Raw genomic sequence first — 18811 nt, forward strand, 5'->3', positions numbered from 1 at the left:
TGAAATATGAAATTTAGATTATTATTATTAGAATTATTGTCACTTAAAAATAGTACAAATTAATTGTTAATCTTTACAGCTTTCTTCTTCAATACATTTATTTTTAATGAATTAGTTGACAGTTTCAAGTTTCATTAAGTTTGAAAGTTTTATTCATTCACTCATTTATTCATTCATTAATTCTCTTTCGGTTTAGTCCGTTTATTCATCATGCAAACACGCGGAAAACATGCAAACTCCACACACAAATGCCAACTGACCCAGCTGTGGCTTAAACCAGCAACGTTCTTGCTGTGAGGCAACAGTGCTATCCACTGAGCCACCATGTCATCCCCAATTGAAAGTATTGATAGACATTAATATATTTATACGTATTAATATACATATAAATATAAAAATATGATTCATTATTTTGAATTAATTTCCCTTAAAATACTACAAATCAATTGCTAATCTTTAGAGCTTTCATTTCATTTTTTCATTTTATTTTGAAATAAATAAATGTTATGTGATTAAAAAATACATACACACACACACACACACACACATACATACATACATATATATATATATATACACACACACATATATATATATATATACATATACATATATATATATATATATATATATATATATATATATATATATATATATATATATACATATACATATACATATATATATATATATATATATATATATATATATATATATATATATATATATATATACATACATATATACATATATGTATATATATGTATATACATATATATACATATATATATATATATATATATATATATACATACATATATATATATACATATATATACATATATATATACATATATATATATGTATATATGTGTGTGTGTGTGTGTGTGTGTGTGTGTGTGTGTATGTATTTTTTAATCACATAACATTTATTTATTTCAAAATAAAAAAGTTAAGAAGTTAGTTAAGAATAATGACCTTTTAATGAACAAGAATACCACAGTTTCTGCCACAATTGCATGTTTAAACCTTGCCTCAACAAGCACCACTATTTAAATCCAAGAGATATTATTGTTGAAAAAAAGAATTTGACAGTTGCAAAATAGCTCCTATTTGCCTATTCATAAGATTGCAGTGAAGAAAATAACAAACAAAGCTTAAATAAGGGAAAAAAGTATTTTATGGTGAACAACTAAATATTAAATGTCATTTAAAATACCATGTCAAGCAGGAATCTTAAATAAATAAATAATATACAAACGTGAACAAATTTGCTGGTACCCTTAATTTTTATCTAGGTCCATTTCATTAGTTTGCCTTTTTTAATAAATCTGTTGAACCTGTCACGGTCACCAACAATCCAGCCTGTGAAGATCGCTTGTATTCACACGGATCGAAATCCACCCTTTTATGGACTACAAGATCCAGTCATAATCCACAAACACACAGCTGTTCCTAATCCTGACAGATTGCATACACACAGCTGGAGGATTGTGACTGATTACATGTACTATTTTAACAGCACAGACACACACACTAGTTGCTGAGTCTTGTTTACGGTTTATGTGACATTACAACACGTTTCCTTTGTCTTGCTTTGCTGTGTTTTGATCCTCGCCTTGTTTATTCCTGTCTGTGGCCTGCCTTCTGATCATCTGCCTGTGTATTTGATTACAACTCGGGCCTGGATACGCACATCCTTTGTCCAGTGTCACTCCCAGTTACAAAACCACAATTGGAAAGCAATGTCTGATTTTCATTAGTTTGTTTTCATTAATTTCTGAATAATTATTACATTTTTTTTGTCTTAATAACTGATTTCTTTTATCTTTGCCATAATAACTGAACATGATATTTTACTAGATATTTTTCAGGATACTAGTATTCAGCTTAAAGTGACATTAAAAGGCTTAACTAGATTAACAAGGCAAGTAAGGGTAATTAGGCAAATCATTTGTACAAGTGGTTGGTTCTGTAGACAATTGAAAAATATCAAATATTACTTAAGGGGGCTAATAATATTGACCTTAAAGTATTTTTAAAAACATTAAAAACTGCTTTAATTCTAGCCGAAATAAAACAAATAAGACTTTTTCTAGAAGAAAAAATATTATGGGAAATACTGTTTTTAAATTTCTTCCTTTAATAATTTTACCTTTAACTGTATATGCCAAAAAAATGTGTGACATTACCTCCTTTCAGACTCTTCTGCCATCTTGAGCGCAATCATCTCAGCCTCCAGCATCTTCTGCTCCATCAGTCTCTTCTCCTCCTCAGAGCGAATGGCTGTCACCTTTATATAGAGAGCCATTCAGTGCAGGATCAGTCCTCAATGCTCCCAAATGATCTTCTATGAGCAGCCGGTGTAAATAAATGCACACTAACCTTAATACGCTGCATCTCCTGTTCAGCCTCAGCCGCTTTCTGAGCCAAAAGCTTGGCCTCCTCCTCAGCGATTTGTGCCTTTTCCGCCAACAAATCTGCCGTCTCCTCTGAACGCAACTGAGAAGAGATAAAACGCATGCTTTACAATGCAAATTGGTTATTTTGGTTAATCTGATGCTCTGGTTTTGAACAGCGACATTAGATTTTAAAGTTCAGAATACTGTGGCAATACAGCATTTTTTAATAATGCAAGCCATCTGAATTTTTCTATGTAGCTTAAGCATTTCTACAGCATTTTTGAGACAGACCAAAAAAAAACTGTTACATAAAGCTAACGTCATTTGCACTACAGAAAACATGTCACTAGGTCGGCCTTTTCTTCCCAAATATATCTCTCCAAACATATCTACTTTTAGAAAGGAATGTGGAAAAAAATACCTCATACATAAATATTTCAGAAAGCAAGAGAAGGAGAAGTCAGGACTGGCAAGGATATGAAACTCTCTGATTAATAATAATAAGACCTCTGCTAGTCTGAGCTCTGGAAGAAAATTATATGAATTAGCGCTATGCTGAGCACAGATACTGAACCCTTTGGGAGAAACACACATATCAGTGGGACGCACACTGATAGCAGTTCAAAAGCCCTGATGGCAAATTTCTTTTGTTTACAAGAGCCAAAACACCCTCAGAATGTGATCTGAACACTGCGTCTAATAATATCATGTGGAAGTGAAGAGATAAAACAGAAATATCGCCTTATATTGTGTATAAATATAAATATATGTGTTCGGTGATGATAATGACGGGTGTGTGTGCACTCGGAGGAGATGCGTGTCTGTGGTCCTTTACTGACTCGATGGGTGCAGACAGGGGCACAACTACACATTTACTGAGGGGTATGCGGGTTCAAGTTTTGCCCCCCCACCAATCCAACTATATTTGGCTGTGTGACTGCATGTTATTGTGTTAAATGATTTTGAATCAAAACATGTGTGCCAACGTATGAAACTCATGGTATAATTTTTTATTTAATAAAATACAATATTACACTAGTGTAAAATGCAAAATAAACATTTTTAACAAAACATTTATTTTCTATTATTTAAAACTTTTCATAAGGATAATTTCAAAAATCGTTTTGGCACAATGGCGCCCCCCCCATGTGTGGCGCCCCTATGCACCGCATATACTGCATACCCCCTTTTTGCGCCCCTGGGTGCAGAGAACAGTGTCTAACAGCCATGTGTGTATGGCTTATCTTGTCACAAAATGCATATATATGGCTGTAAATCGGCACTGGTGGGAGGCATGCATTGGCTTGAGGCCGCAGGGCAAGTGGCTTAGTGTCCCACCGGTGACGATATACAGCCGTATCGCACTGCTACTTGTCTGATATTACGTTTATACAACAGTTGGACGGCACAATCGTGTATATAAAAAAGAAAATCAATCTTTTTGTGAGAGGAACTACTTTTTTACACAATTTAGTCACATCTGAAGCTGACCGTCAAAACAGCAGAAATCGTTACTAATTCACCAATGTGATGAGCTAGTGTTTGAATGATTCTCTAGCGTAATGTCTAAAGTGATGATAAAGCAGGTGATTTTTGCTCACATTTTAAGATTATAAGGCTGAACGGCATGAAATGCCATCAGTCTAGACTAGAGATTTCCCAGAATTTCTCAGTTGCAATCAGGAGATCACAACAATTAACCCCAAAAAAACCAAAGCAAACACTACCAGCCGGTTTATACACTACTATGGTATAAATAAAGCACTACAAAATACAAGAGAGATCAACTTAGAATATCAGTTACCTGTTTTATAATTGTAATTACATTGTATTTAATACAATTTTTTACTTTTAGAATTATTATTACTATAGTTTTGACATACTGGTACAGGTTTATTATGACTGGTTAATCCAATAAAACAAAATGTTACATCTAATATAGCTGGTACAAAACATACATTAGGATAAAAGTAAAGCTTTAAATTTTCCTTACAACCTTATCAAAATATCATGTGGAAGTGAAGAGATAAAACAGAAATATTGCCTTATACTGTGTATAAATATAAATATATGTGTTCGGTGATGATGATGACGGGTGTGTGTGCACTCGGAGGAGATGCGTGTCAGTGGTCCTTTACTGACTCGATGGGTGCAGAGAACAGTGTCTAACAGCTATGTGTGTATGGCTTATCTTGTCGCAAAATGCATATATATGGCTGTAAATCGGCACTAGTGGGAGGCATGCATAGGCTTGAGGCTGCAGGGCGAGGGCCTAAGTGTTCCACCACTGACGATAAACAGCCGTATCGCACTGCTGCTCGTCTAATATTGCGTTTATACAACAGTTTGACGGCACAATCGTGTATATAAAAAAAGAAAATCAATGTTTTTGTGAGAGGAACTACTTTCTTACACAATTTATTCACATCTGCAGCTGACCGTCAAAACAGAAGAAATCGTTACTAATTCACCAATGTCACTTAAGAGCTAGTGTTTGAATGATTCTCTAGCGTAATGTCTAGAGTAATGATAAAGCAGGTGATTTTTGCTCACATTTTAAGATTATAAGGCTGAACGGCATGAAATGCCATCAGTCTAGACTAGAGATTTCCCAGAATTTCTCAGTTGCAATCAGGAGATCACAACAATTACCCCCAAAGCAAAGCAAACACTACCAGCCGGTTTATACACTACTATGGTATAAATACAGCACTACAAAATACAAGAGAGATCAACTTAGAATATCACTTACCTGTTTTATAATTGTAATAATATTGTATTTAATACATTTTTTTACTTTTAGAACTATTTTTACTATAGTTTTGACATATTGCTACAGGTTTATTATGACTGGTTAATCCAATAAAACAATATGTTAAATCTAATTTAGCTGGTACAGAACATACATTAGGATAAAAATCTTAAGCTTAAAATCTTCCTTACAACCTTATCACTCTTTAAAAAAACCAGTATGTGGCTCATTCAGCATGGGTCCAGTAGTCCACATACTAAAGTGCTAGAACTGATCGACCTGTGAAAGTATATTTAATGCAGTTTCTCACCAGTGCTTCATTGGCCAAGTGAGCTTCGTCCTGTAACTGAATGAGTCTCCTCTGGAGTTCATCACGCGCTCTCTCTGCATCCTCACGCAACTGTTTCTCTCTCTCTAGCCGCTGCCGCTCCATCTGCAGAGAGGTGCAAAAAGCACATCCGGATTTCACCACGATTGCACTGCTGCTAAATGGCTTTAGTGGATCAAAAATCCAGCACTTGGTTAAAGGTGCCTTAAGGTGCAACAGAAAAAAATAAATAAAAAAAATAAATGCAAGATTTACTAGCGAGGAGACAATATTCGACACTTTTCAAGCTCTTTAAAGCAGTATGATGTTTTCTAAAACTGCAAGCATTTGTAGCATTTTTCAACACTAAAACATAAGCTCTATTGACTATTGATGATTAAAAAAAACAACAAAAAAAAGACACTATCATTCAACAAAATATTTTTAATAGCAGAATTTTTTGTTTGTTTTCTTTTACAGATTATTGCCGTAAAATGTTACACTCTATAAGAGGACTCGAATAAATGTTATTTTACTTCTATTTATACTAATTCTATGCAGTAAAGGACATGCAAACATCGCAAAATCATTTGCTAATATATAAATGAAAAATAGTGTTTATACATTATTTATAATTTTATTATAATTATAATACATAATTTTAAATATTAGCAAAGTATTTGCCAATATATGAATAAAAAATGTATTTTATTCAACTGAGAAAAAATTTATTAAAAATAAAAAATATGAATTAAAAAAATGTAAAAAAAGACACAAAATGCCAAACCATTTAGTTTTTTTTTTTTAATCAACTTGATATTTTACATTTATTGTAATGAATTAAGGCGACGCAGTGGCACAGTAGTTAGTGCTGTCACCACACAGCAAGAAGGTCGCTGGGTCTAGCCTCGGCTCAGTTGGTGTTTCTGTGTGGAGTTTGCATGTTCTCCCTGCGTTCGCGTGGGTTTCCTCCGGGTGCTTCGGTTTCCCCCACAGTTTAAAGACATGCGGTACAGGTGAACTGGGTAGGCTAAACTGTCTGTAGTGTATGAGTGTGTGTGATTGAGTGTGTGTGGATGTTTCCCAGAGATGGGTTGCGGCTGGAAGGGCATCCACTGCATAAAAACGTGCTGGATAAGTTTGCGGTTTATTCCGCTGTGGCGACCCCGGATTAATAAAGGGACTAAGCCGACCAGAAAATGAATGAATGAATGTAATGAATTATTCAAACACTGCTAATATTTAGCTATAAACTCTACTCATTGTGATCATGTCATTTTTGGTTTTACCATTCAGCAACAGCTTCCAGTTTTCTCCCGGACAACATAAACGTGTGTTTGGTGATGATGACAATAAAATGCAGCTAAAAGTCCAACACAATGCTAATAGTCTGATTACGGCGTTTACATGCCTGTACTGCACTTTAATGTGACTGAAATAGAAATACTCCACATATCTTACTTTTTGTGTTTTGTGATTAGTGTTTATGATGATTAAGGCTTTAAGCATCTGAAGTGCTATCCCATCGTATTCTATGAGCCATGGTTAATGTGTGGCTGCAGTTGTAGCAGCCTTTGCTTTTGGAATCAGCAACCTTTGAACTCCAGTGAAAATAACTATTATGTCACACTCAGCTGCACAAGCAAATGAGTGACGCGCAACTCTGAGGCCAGCCTGGGATCTTAGGTGTGTGCAAAGCACTTGATGTGCAGTTCAAATCCAATCCTGCCTCCAATCTTCAGTGCTAAATTCACCCTCACGCTCCATTATAACATCACAATCCACGAGAAAACTCTTCACCTCGACGAGAAATATCATCATGATTTAGTCTTACTCCATTTTGTATCGAGTTAGTTTTGTTTATTATTTAATCAAAAATATTTAGTTTTAGGGAAAAATTAAGCACATAGTAATTAAAAAATAAAAAATTTAACATTTAATAAAAAAAATGATAAAAAATTATGTCAGTGATAATAAAATGTTTTAAATTGCAAAAAAAACTATTGTCCTATTATGCAGTTACCACAATTTTCAATGCACACTCATTACTTTTGCTGTCTGTTCTGCTGTCATTTATGACACACAGTTTTGAACCCATGTATGCTGGAGTTAATTCACTCATTCATTCATTTTCTTGTCAGCTTTGTCCCTTCATTAATCTGGGGTTGCCACAGCGGAATGAACCGCCAACCCGCTGGAGTTAATTTTGTGTCATTATTATTCAAACAAACATATGTAGTTTTAGTTTAAAATTAGGTACATTGTAATTAAAAAAAAAACCAAAAAATAAAAAAAAAACATTTAATAAAAAATAAATGTGTCATTGATAAAACAAAAATGATAAATAAACTAATGCTATTTCATGCAGTTAGCACCACATTTTTCATTGTGCATTCATTCATTTTGCTTTCTTGAAAAGTTTTGAAGGCTGCAGCTCAGTGGGCGGTATCTTCCCTCAGCATGAAAGGCCTTTTTCTATTGGTCAGTCTTGATTGAGATTACAGGTTGGCCACGCCCACTACATTTTCACACAATTGGAAAAGAGGCCTATCTATAAGAGTCCACCCTGCTACCCTGCAAAGGTAACTCATTTCAGCTGCTTGTATCCGAGATTTTGTCCTTTTGGTCATGAGCTTCATAGGTGAGAGTAGGAACGTAGATTGACCAGTAAATCGAGAGCTTTGCCTTTCAGCTCAGCTCCTCCTTTACCATAACGGACAATTACATCGACCGTATTACTGCTGCCACTGCACCGATCCGCGTGTCAATCTCACGTTCCATCCTTCCCTCACTCGTAAACAAAAGCGCAAGATACTTAAACTCCTCCACCTCCAACTGGGAGATAATTATTTAAAAAAAAAAAGAGTAATAATAACAATAATCTACTCTAATATTGCTGGATTGTTTTAATCAGCATGGGATCAAATTTGGACAAAAATCAACAGTTGGGTTAAAAATGCACTATTTTCACTAAAGAAATGAATGTTTTTTTTAGCAAGTATGAAATAAAAGTACCAAACGTTAGATGAAAGACTTTTACAATGTATCAAAAGATTTCTTTTTCAAATGAACGCTGTTCTTTTGAACATACAATTCCTTAAAGTGTTATTAAGGGGAAAAAACATGAATAATAACAGCAATAAATGCAGACTTGAACATTAGAGGTTTCTTTCAAAAAGCACATTTACTGAAAACGTTTATATTTAGTGAACATTATTTACCTACAAAGAAAGCAATCATGAAAAACTAATATGGATGCTTTTTTTCCTACACTATATTGATCATTTGCCATCTAGAACTAGCTAGACTGTCAACAGAAAAAAAGTAATTATTAATTCTCTCTTTTAAGCTGTCTGCTTATCTTCAGTGCTCTTGTCAGATCATTTTAATGTTTCTCAATTTGCTTTTATATTTTACTTCTGTCAACTTTCTTTGCTTGCTTTTCTTTTTATCCTGTAAGACAGAAACTCATTGAAAACCAGAGCCCATAAAATATTGTTTTATTTGATTTGTTATTTCTCTCTCTCTCTCTCTTTAGCAGTTTATCATGCAATCACTTTCTTACAGACCTGTTTGCGAGCTTTCTCTTCTCTAGCCTGAGTCTTCATCTGCTGGACCTCCAATGAATCAACCCTGCGTCTCCTCATGAAGAGATCATGGTTCCCGATGCACAGCTGGAGAATCTGGAAACATGCAAAATGCCCTGTGTAAAAACTAATTTAAGCGTAAATAGAGACAATTCACAACATCAGTATATGTGTCACTTTTACAGTCACTTTCTCCAGTTTAGCAGTTTATTTTTTTTAACGCGTTAAATATTTTAAATTAAATTGCATGCGTTAACGCACTAATTTTGACAGCACTAATATATATCTCTCTCTTTATCGCTCTCTCTCTCAATTCAATTCAATTCAATTCAATTCAATTCAATTCAATTCAATTCAATTCAATTCAATTCAATTCAATAATTGCTTTATTGGCATGACAATTGTTACAAATGTATTGCCAAAGCAGTTATAAAGTTTACAATAAAAAAATAAAAACAGTACACACAGTAAATAGTAGTAGTAGCAAAAACAAAAAACAAAAAAAAGATGATATTTATATATAATCATTAAATATAATATCAACAATACATCATATTATTCAATTTATCACATTAATATTCAATATATTATATTATTATTCAATATTAATTATTCATATTGTATATTATTTAACTGTACATTTTTAGGATAAAACAGTAATAAAAACAATAATATTCAGTATATTTACAATTTGTTTCTCTCTCTCTCTCTCTCTCTCTCTCTCTATATATATATATATATATATATATATATTAGAGCTGTGAACCTACACTGGTCTTATGATTCGATTACAATTATCATGCCATCGATTCGGTTCAATTCGATATCTCGGTGCATCACGGTGCATTGACGGTGCTTTTCATACACAGTTTTATATTTTCTTCACAGCACCAATTCTTGTATAAAAATGTATGAATATTTATATTTATATACTTTTTGTAATACAATTTTTTCATTTAATACAAGCAGTCAGAATATAAACTGTACATTTAAACAACACAAGCATTTAAAGCAAATAATACAAACAAGTATAAATATCCCGCTCACTTTCTAATCCTTGTCTAGTTCTCTTACACCCATTTTGGATTGGTCACACCCTCAACAAAAACGGTTGCGATCGGCTCTTGCGCGCTGGAGCGTTGTAAATACTCGCGATCGCCTCCCTTGCGACAGAGCGCATATGAGATAAATGACGTCAGAACACTAACCGGTTATGATAATTACTGAACCAATACCGAATTGTCTTCATGGCGGTGCACGGAAGAAAGAATTCATTTTGACACCCCTAATACATATATATACACACACACACACACACACATATATATGTATGTATATGTGTGTACACATATATATATATATATATGTATGTATGTATGCATGTATGTGTGTGTGTGTGTGTGTGTGTGTGTGTTCAATCGGAAAAAACGTTGCTTCTTTCCCCAAACATTTAAAAAATAACATATTTTAGAGCAGCAATTCCAATATGGTGATATCGTAATATTTTTATTCAAGGTTATTAAACCATCAGAATTCTATACCAGCCCTAAACGTAATATTTTAAATAGTTGTATCTCTTTAAAGTAACTGTAAAAAAAATAAATAAATAAAAAAATTTTTTAAAAAAATCAACCTTACTGAAAACACAAGGTTTTAGTTTGCTATGAATTATGTCTCTTTTCAGGGTCAAAACAAAACCCTTTCATGAAGGTTAACCACCAAGGTACATCACAGTGGCTTAGTAAGACCATTTCAAAACTGATCACAGCATTACATCACTTCACCCCCCCAAAACAGAATTAAAAAAACAAAACAAAAAAAATACTCACCAGTTTATTTACTCTGAGCTTTGAAGAGTTGAATTTGAAGACATCTGCTCTCTTATCCACAGGTTTAATTGCAAACTACGGAGAAAAGACACCATTAATCCCCTATTAGCATAAAGCAGGGGGTGTAAAAATGTAGAATTGTCCATTCAATGAGCACCTCTTTATCGCTGTAGGAGATGTTTCGGATCTCATTCCATGGAAAGGAGATTTTGGGCGTCAGTCTGTTGTCCAGGTCATAAATGTGGAGGCCCAAAGCATCAACACCAAGCAGAAGGCTGGTTCCCTTTTTATTCTTAAAGATATATAAAAAAAGACCAATTTATTTTGCAATCATGAGAAAATTACCATGGCTATTAACAATGAAACAACATTGTACGAACATTTCAAGAAGGTTTGGTAACACTTATGAAAGTGGTGTTCATAAGACTGTTATGACACTTTTATAACCATGACATGATGTACTGTATTTCTTGAATATTAAGGGAATTTTTGACAACTGTCATAGTCATTAGCTCAAAAATGTCATTTTAAATTTAAAGATGACATTAGCTGCACTTCCATCCACCTATTTTTATGCACTTTTGGAATATTGCATAAATAATCTCTGTAAGGAAACATCAAGATGTACATAAATTTTGAAAATATGCATAAAACAATATGCGCACAACTGAGTAGGATAACCTTTTAATTCGATAAGAGAAAGATGTGCTCCTAGCCTCAATTTTTGCTTGTAGACAATTTAAAATTTTACATAGACAATGTTTATTACACCTGAGGTTAGATATAAAATTAATCCAGGTCTGTTTGAGCAGTGTGTTAAATGTAAATCAGACAGTGGATCTTTCTATCATTGTATGTGTAGTTGTCCTCTTACACAGCAGTTCTGCGACTTGATTAGGCGGCAGCTTAATGCCATCTTTAAATGTACATTTCGATTAGGAGCAAGGAATTGGTAACAGAGTCTCGATGATATACCTTAACATTTCCTGAGACCCTTTTTTTTGATAATCCAGGAACCTCTAGGTTGCTAAGACTAAAATCCTGTCTGTTAGACTCAGCCTGGGCAAAAAGATTGTGAGCAATCTGCCTTTTTGTAAAATAATTTTGTATTTATTTCCTTTATTATTATTTTATTTGTTTGTTTATTTATTATTACAAATTTATTATTATTGTTATTATAATTTTTCATGTGGGGGTCAGGATTCAAATTACATGAATGATTATCTTATTCATCGATGTTAATTTCTGACATGTTTTTGCACTAAAAATATATTTTAAAAAAAAGAAGGAAAAAGTGTGCATAAACTACGATGGAAGTACATTTACCATAAATCCCAGCATGCATATCAAAAAAAGTCATGTGATTTTGCTTCAATAGATCATGTAGTGACAAAATTGGTGGAAAGTTTTATCAGGAAGTGACGGTTTTGTTCTCTTGGACTCGTTGGATGGAAGCGGTTCTTTATTTGCAAAGGTTTCATACAATATTCCAATTTTACACAATTTTATTTTAATTTGCATCTTTATATGGAAACATGGCTATTGTTTGAAAATGCCTTTATGACAACTTGACAAATGAATAAAACCTGTCTTTATCTTAACCTGTCATAAATCTGTCATAAACATTATTGTCACGGGCCATTATAATTGTCACGAACTTTAGAAAATATCATTAATATTTTTCTTGATCTCAGCTACAGTGATACAAATTTAATTTGTTAATGTCATTAATTGCCATTAAATATTTGTTTATTATATTATTAATGAGTTTATGTATTTATAATTAGTTATATTGTCTTGGTAATGTCAAGTTGCCATGACAAAGATGTATTTGTTTATGTCACCTTTGCATTTAAAATGACATGAGCTAATGACACTTAATGACAGTTGTAATAAGCATGTAAAAATCTCAAGTGTAACATCATCAACCCAGACTCATTCTTAAAATGTGTCCCTACATACATTTCTGGAGAGCGCCAAATACATCCCAGGAGGTACGTTTATTTTTTTATTTTTTGCAGTTTATTTTTCACAAATCCACTAGAGGCCGCTGTTTTTGCTATTTAGGATCTCTAATTTCTCCTGCTCTCTTCGCGTAAATCCATCAGAGGCCGCTGTCAACTGACTGATTGATTCTCCCACTTTCCTTCTTTCCTAAACTCATATGATAGCGCTTTCAAAAGCTCCGATTGACCAGCGCCCACCAACTTCCCTAAAACCAACCGATAGAGTTTTGAAAAGCAATCCAGAAAAAAAAGCACTTGAGGCAGCATGATTTTTACCACAATTTCAGATTTTACCACATTCTCAACCTGTTATTTAGTTGTCTATTTTATTTGTTGCATTTTATTTTTGTCTCACCTGCTTTCTGTAATCATTCTTCGCAAGACTCTAAACCTGTCACCAAAGTCAACTCTGCTCCACCTCACAAGTCCACCGACGTATATGGCGAGCCACTGGACACACTGGTAACAGCAGGGAAAGCAGGCCATACGGAGGTAAGCGGTCAGCTGTTAAGCGTGAAAAAGAACTGCGTCATACCGCCCCCGTAGCATTCGTTTCAAAGACAAAATGCAGCCATACGTTCTTTTGGCTACATAATTCACAATCTCCAGAAATGTATATAGGGGTACATATCCAGAATGAGCCTATGTTGAACATCATGGTCAAAAAGGTTTCATGAGAGTCTTATAAACACACCCTCTTCAAGTAAAGTGTTACCGAAAGTTCCAAACAGGTTAGACGGTGATTATGCAACCAATAATAAAAGGGTTGTTTATTACACACAATAATACAGGAACTGCACACAATAATAAAAGTGTCTGGCTCTAAAATCTTTAGTTGTCGAGAGATGCATCTAGGATTGTTACTTAGTACAGCAGCGGAGGCATTTCTTACCCTAATGGAAAAGTAATTGACCCCATACATCTCCAGATCCTGAGCTATTTTTAAATACTCCATCTCTGCTTCATCTCTGCAGCACACAATAAACAAAAACGTGGGAGAGAGGCAGAGAGAGAGAGAAGACGAAAAAAAAGGAGAGAGGATAAATGATTAGACACAAAATAAAATCTATTCCACCGCAGGGCTTTAATGAGACTTGACAAACTTGGAGTGCAGAATCCAGAGGTCATACAGTGTGTCTTACTGTAAGTGTTTGTGGCTATGAAAACAAACACACATGAGATCGCTGTAAACTCACCCATTAAAAATAGCATACTAAAAGCATACTTTTTATACCACCTTCACAAGTCTACAAGCAACAAGACTTGTTAAAAAACACAAACAGAGAGCAGGCAGTGCAAACTTTTCATGTTTTTAAAGACAGCAGGAGCAGCACGACTGAATGCAAAGGTATCACTAGGCTTTTTGAGAGCATTGTGGTTATTTTTTGAGATTCAACTTTTTTTATTGTTCAACAGCCAAGAACAAAGAACACACTTCACCCTACACTACATATGATACATGTTACATATTCAGCCACATACACCAAGAAAATTCAACAAAGAATAACAATGTATAGCAAACATATATGGAAATTAAGGTTGTGGTACCTTTGAATGTACATACTCAGTTATCCTAATTTGAAATGTTGCCAAAGATTATCCCAATTTCTATGTACTTCTCCCTCATTGTTCAATCTCCCCAGCATACACTCATATGATGCAATTTCAATCATCCCATTAATCCACTCCTTCATTTCTGGCATTCTGGGACACTTCCAGTTACGTAGTATCATCCTAGCCGCTGTAATGCATCCAATTTTGAGAAGAATAAAGGATATTTTACCTATATTAGTTATCACTAATTTATCACTAAGAATGCATAGCCGTGGCTCTACAAGTAACTCACAGCCTAGCCAATCCTCCATTATTCTTAAAATTTTACACCAGAATGGGTAAACTAGACAACATTCCCAGATCATGTGTAAATAAGTACCCTCTTCTTTATTGCATTTCCAACACTGATTATTTCCAGCTAGTCTCATCCTATAGAGTCTGTGGTTATTTTTTGTTGGTTATTTGAGTATGGTTTTAGTTTGAATTTGTATTTTTATTGTCAGAGGCCTTTAACATCTGTCTAAGGCAGGGCCTTTAAACCTTTTAAGACACCACATCCCAAAGGTGCTCTATTGCAGACTAGTGGGTCGCGCAAAGTCACTTAGCTGCAGGTATATTTACGTTACGGTGAATCAATACCAGTGCGATAATGAGCGAACGACTCTTTAGAGATGATTCTTTTTTTTTTAAATGAATAATTTAAGTTAAATCACATGAGCTGAAACAGTCTGAATCTGCGTTCAATGAATGAACTAATTTCGATTCTCTTGTGTTGAACCGTCTCGTATCTATGTCTGTAACATCCAGCATTCACGACTGAAGCCACAAAGCGTTTGGCAAAATAGAAAAGTTTTTAAAACTAAAGGCATCGCAACCTACTAATACGCCTTCAGATCAAACCAAATCTAAAAAGTAGGCACACAGAAAATATGATCAGTCCTACCTCGATTGGAAGTCCCGCAGTGTCTTTTATGCTTAGAAAAGCTTGCAAGTGCTAGCATGAAACCATCAAATCTTAAACGGCATCTGACAACAAAACATTCTGCACATTTCAACAAAGGTCGATCATATTTTCTTCTAAAAAAAAGAAGAGTATCTTCATCAACAAAAAATGATCACAGGCACAGCCAGCATCCCACAAAAAGCACTTCGAGCCTCATTTTTAGCTGCAGAGGAGCTGATAGACGTGGCTTTAGACAGGAGCCTTCAACTTCTTTTCAGACAGTCAAAAAAAATCTTGGGCAATTCTGGGTGTTTTTTGCCAAGGAATACTTCAACCGAGGAGCTGCTGCTCTTAAAGTTTTAGTGCCCTTTTATACCGCTTACCTACAGCCATCAGAAGACATGCATGTCAGTCTGTCCAGAATAACTTCTAGATTAGGTATGTTGTTTTCTAAGAAGCAGGCACACCCTTCTCTCTAATACATTTCCTTTGCTTTCTTTTAAGCTTTTCAGTTCTTAAAATGTATGTGTCTTTGTAAATAAGTATAACTCAGTACTGTTATTCCTCTTACAATCTTAGAATCTTAACACAACTGTGTTTACACAAGCCTTTTAGTATTGCACTGTAAATGTATTCTTCTTAAAACTTATTATTCATTTATTCATATATATTACATTTATTCTTTAAAAAAAACTGCTCTGTAAATGAGTTTTTTTATGTTTTGTTTTTTTTTACCCATTTTTTCATATTAAAATATTATGGTGGGTCTGGGGATTGACTTACTTGCCTAGGTGGGTCCTAGAATGAAAAATTTTGAGAACCCCTGCTCTATTGGATTGAAATCTGGTGACTGTTGTGCCATTTGAATACCGTGAACTCATTGTCATGTTCAAGAAACCAGTCTGAGAAGATTCCGCATTGTGACAAGAGGCGTTATCCTGCTAAAAGCAGCAATCAGAAGATGGGTACACTGTGGTCATAAAGGGATGGACTTAGTCAGCAACAATACTCAGGTAGGCTGTGACGTTGGTATGATGCTCAACTGGTACTAATGGGTCCAAAGTGTGCCAAAAAAAAATGCCCCATACCATTACATCACCAATACCAGCCTGAACCATTGATACAAGGCAGGATGGATTCATGCTTTTTATGTTGTTGATGCCAAATTCTGCCCTACCATCTGAAAGTCGCAGCAGAAATTGAGACTTATCAAACCAGGCAACGTTTTCCCAATCTTCTATTGTTCATTTTTGGTGAGCCTGTGCAAAATGTAGCCTCAGTTTCCTGTTCTTAGCTGACACGAGTGGCACCCGGTGTGGTCTTCTGCTGCTGTAGCACATCCGCCTCAAGATTGTACGTGTTTGTGTTCAGAGATGCTCTTCTGCAGACTTCGGTTGTAATGAATGGTTATTTGAGTTACTGTTGCCTTTCTATCAGCTTGAACCAGTCTGGCCATTCTTCTCTGACCTCTGGTGTTAACAAGGCATTTGCTCCCACAGAACTGCCGCTCACTGGATATTTTATTTCTTTTTGGACCATTCTCTGTAATCCCTAGAGATGGTTGTAAATCAGCAGTTTATGAAATACCCAGACCTGCCTGCCTGGCAACAACAACCATGCCACATTCAAAGTCATTTAAATTACCTTTCTTCCCCATTGTGATGCTTAGTTTGAACTGCAGCACATCGTCTTGAACATGTCTACATGCCTAAATGCACTGAGTTGCTGTCATGTGATTGGCTGATTACAAATTTGCGTAAAAAAAAAAATAGTTGGACAGGTGTACCTAATAAAGTGGCCAATGCATGCGCGAATGCTTGGTGAGGATCAAATTTAAAACCAACTTTACCGAGCTAATTTAGCTGTCTTTCAAAGATTTTAGTAAAAACAAATTGTTAATGTCACTAGACCTAAAACACCATACTGTACAAATTCATCACTAGGCCTGCCTCAATTACGCATGCAGTTTCTCTTGCCATCGAAGATGCCCGTGACTCTTGCTGCGTAATGAATGTTTGCCGATTAGTTTATCCTGCATCCTCTGTTCCTCTTGCTGTACCAGTGCACCAGATGTTTCACATAAAACTAACAAGTTTTGCCATTTTACTTCTGTAACATTACTAACTCACGCTGTCCTATCCATTAAAACTGTGCTCCTGCCCTCAGCCTCTGAAAACACTCGTCGTCACATGAATACGCCCCTCCCACTGATTAGCATAGGCTTTGCATACAGGATGATGATGAAAATGAAAACTGAAATAAGTGTCAATAAAAGAAAAACTTAAATTTACATTTTAATTTGAATTGCATCACTATAATAGTGTGACCATTAATAATAAGTTTGGTAAAAATTGTGTTAGATTTTTATTTTTCAGTCTTGATGCATAAATGCAGTAAAAATAAAATGTTAAATACGCAACTTCATTTTAATTATCGATTTGACAAAGATGATGTGTTGTCACAGTGAAAATGAAAATCAAACAATTTTTTACATTTTGGCAGATATTTTGTGAACAGTGTTTTATACTTAAATTGTTAATCTGGTTTTCATTTTAATTTCCATGGTTTATTTGATTTATTTAAAATTGGCAGAATTTACCATCCATAGATCTGAAGTGCTGTCAAGCGCAAGTAGAAAGTGAAAAAAAGGAAATGCCCCTAAATGTGCACCAAAGCAACAAAGAAAGTTAGTTTGGTCATCACAGTGGACCAATTATGTTTGTTTTGCAGAGCGACACCATGCCTTGTTCTGGTTAAGGAAGCAGGGCAATTTTTATCTTGTGAGGGTGTTTACTTGAAGTGCACAATACTGTGTTAAACCACACCTGTGTGACTGTGTGCTTTAACTGAACTGCAGATCCAAACAGTTCATTAGCAACAAAGTCTGCTCCATTTTACAGCCGATTCTGACCAAGAACAGCAGTCTGATCTACATGGAAATGAATCAACACAGATTTGCTGTTGACTGAAGAATTATGCAATATGTTTGAGCAATATGTTATTTCTTTATTTAATAAGCTTAATATTAATAATAATAATAATAATAAATTATTCCTAAACATTTGTCTAAATACATATACTATCTGGTATCCTGAAAAGTGAAGTAATTTTATTTTAAAGTAATTAAATGCAATTTAATTTAATGATATTTAAAGTGATTTAATTTAAAATATGTTTAATTTAAAAGTCATTTATTGTAATGTAATTGAATGCAATTTAATTAAATGAAATTATATTAATTTAATGCAATTTAACTTAATTTAAAGTGTTTAATTTAATTTAATGCATTTTAATTTAATATATATAGTGATTTTAATGTACAGTAAAGTGATTAAATTGAATTAAAATAAATTAAATTTATTTACTTAATTTCTGATTTAATATTAATTAATAATTAGGTATACTTTGGAAACAGTAAAATTGTTAAACTT

At 34.3% G+C, this 18811-nt stretch overlaps 1 protein-coding gene across 13 annotated transcripts in view; it reads right to left on the minus strand.

Moving 5' to 3' along the window:
- The window catches only part of nf2a (NF2, moesin-ezrin-radixin like (MERLIN) tumor suppressor a), a 90651-nt gene that overhangs the window by 20842 nt on the left and 50998 nt on the right, over positions 1-18811 (minus strand). For all 13 annotated transcript variants that reach the window (XR_012405990.1, XR_012405989.1, XM_073950549.1 and 10 more), the window contains 7 exon segments: positions 13776-13851; positions 11035-11169; positions 10878-10952; positions 9031-9144; positions 5465-5587; positions 2386-2502; positions 2193-2293 (listed from right to left, as the gene is read on the minus strand). Coding sequence is in view for 11 of the 13 variants with exons in the window: in XM_073950549.1 (XP_073806650.1) it covers positions 2193-2293; positions 2386-2502; positions 5465-5587; positions 9031-9144; positions 10878-10952; positions 11035-11169; positions 13776-13851 (741 nt within the window). In the remaining 2 variants the exon portion in view is untranslated.

This window comes from Danio rerio, chromosome 5, assembly GCF_049306965.1.
Source record: "Danio rerio strain Tuebingen ecotype United States chromosome 5, GRCz12tu, whole genome shotgun sequence".
Taxonomy (NCBI): domain Eukaryota; kingdom Metazoa; phylum Chordata; class Actinopteri; order Cypriniformes; family Danionidae; genus Danio; species Danio rerio.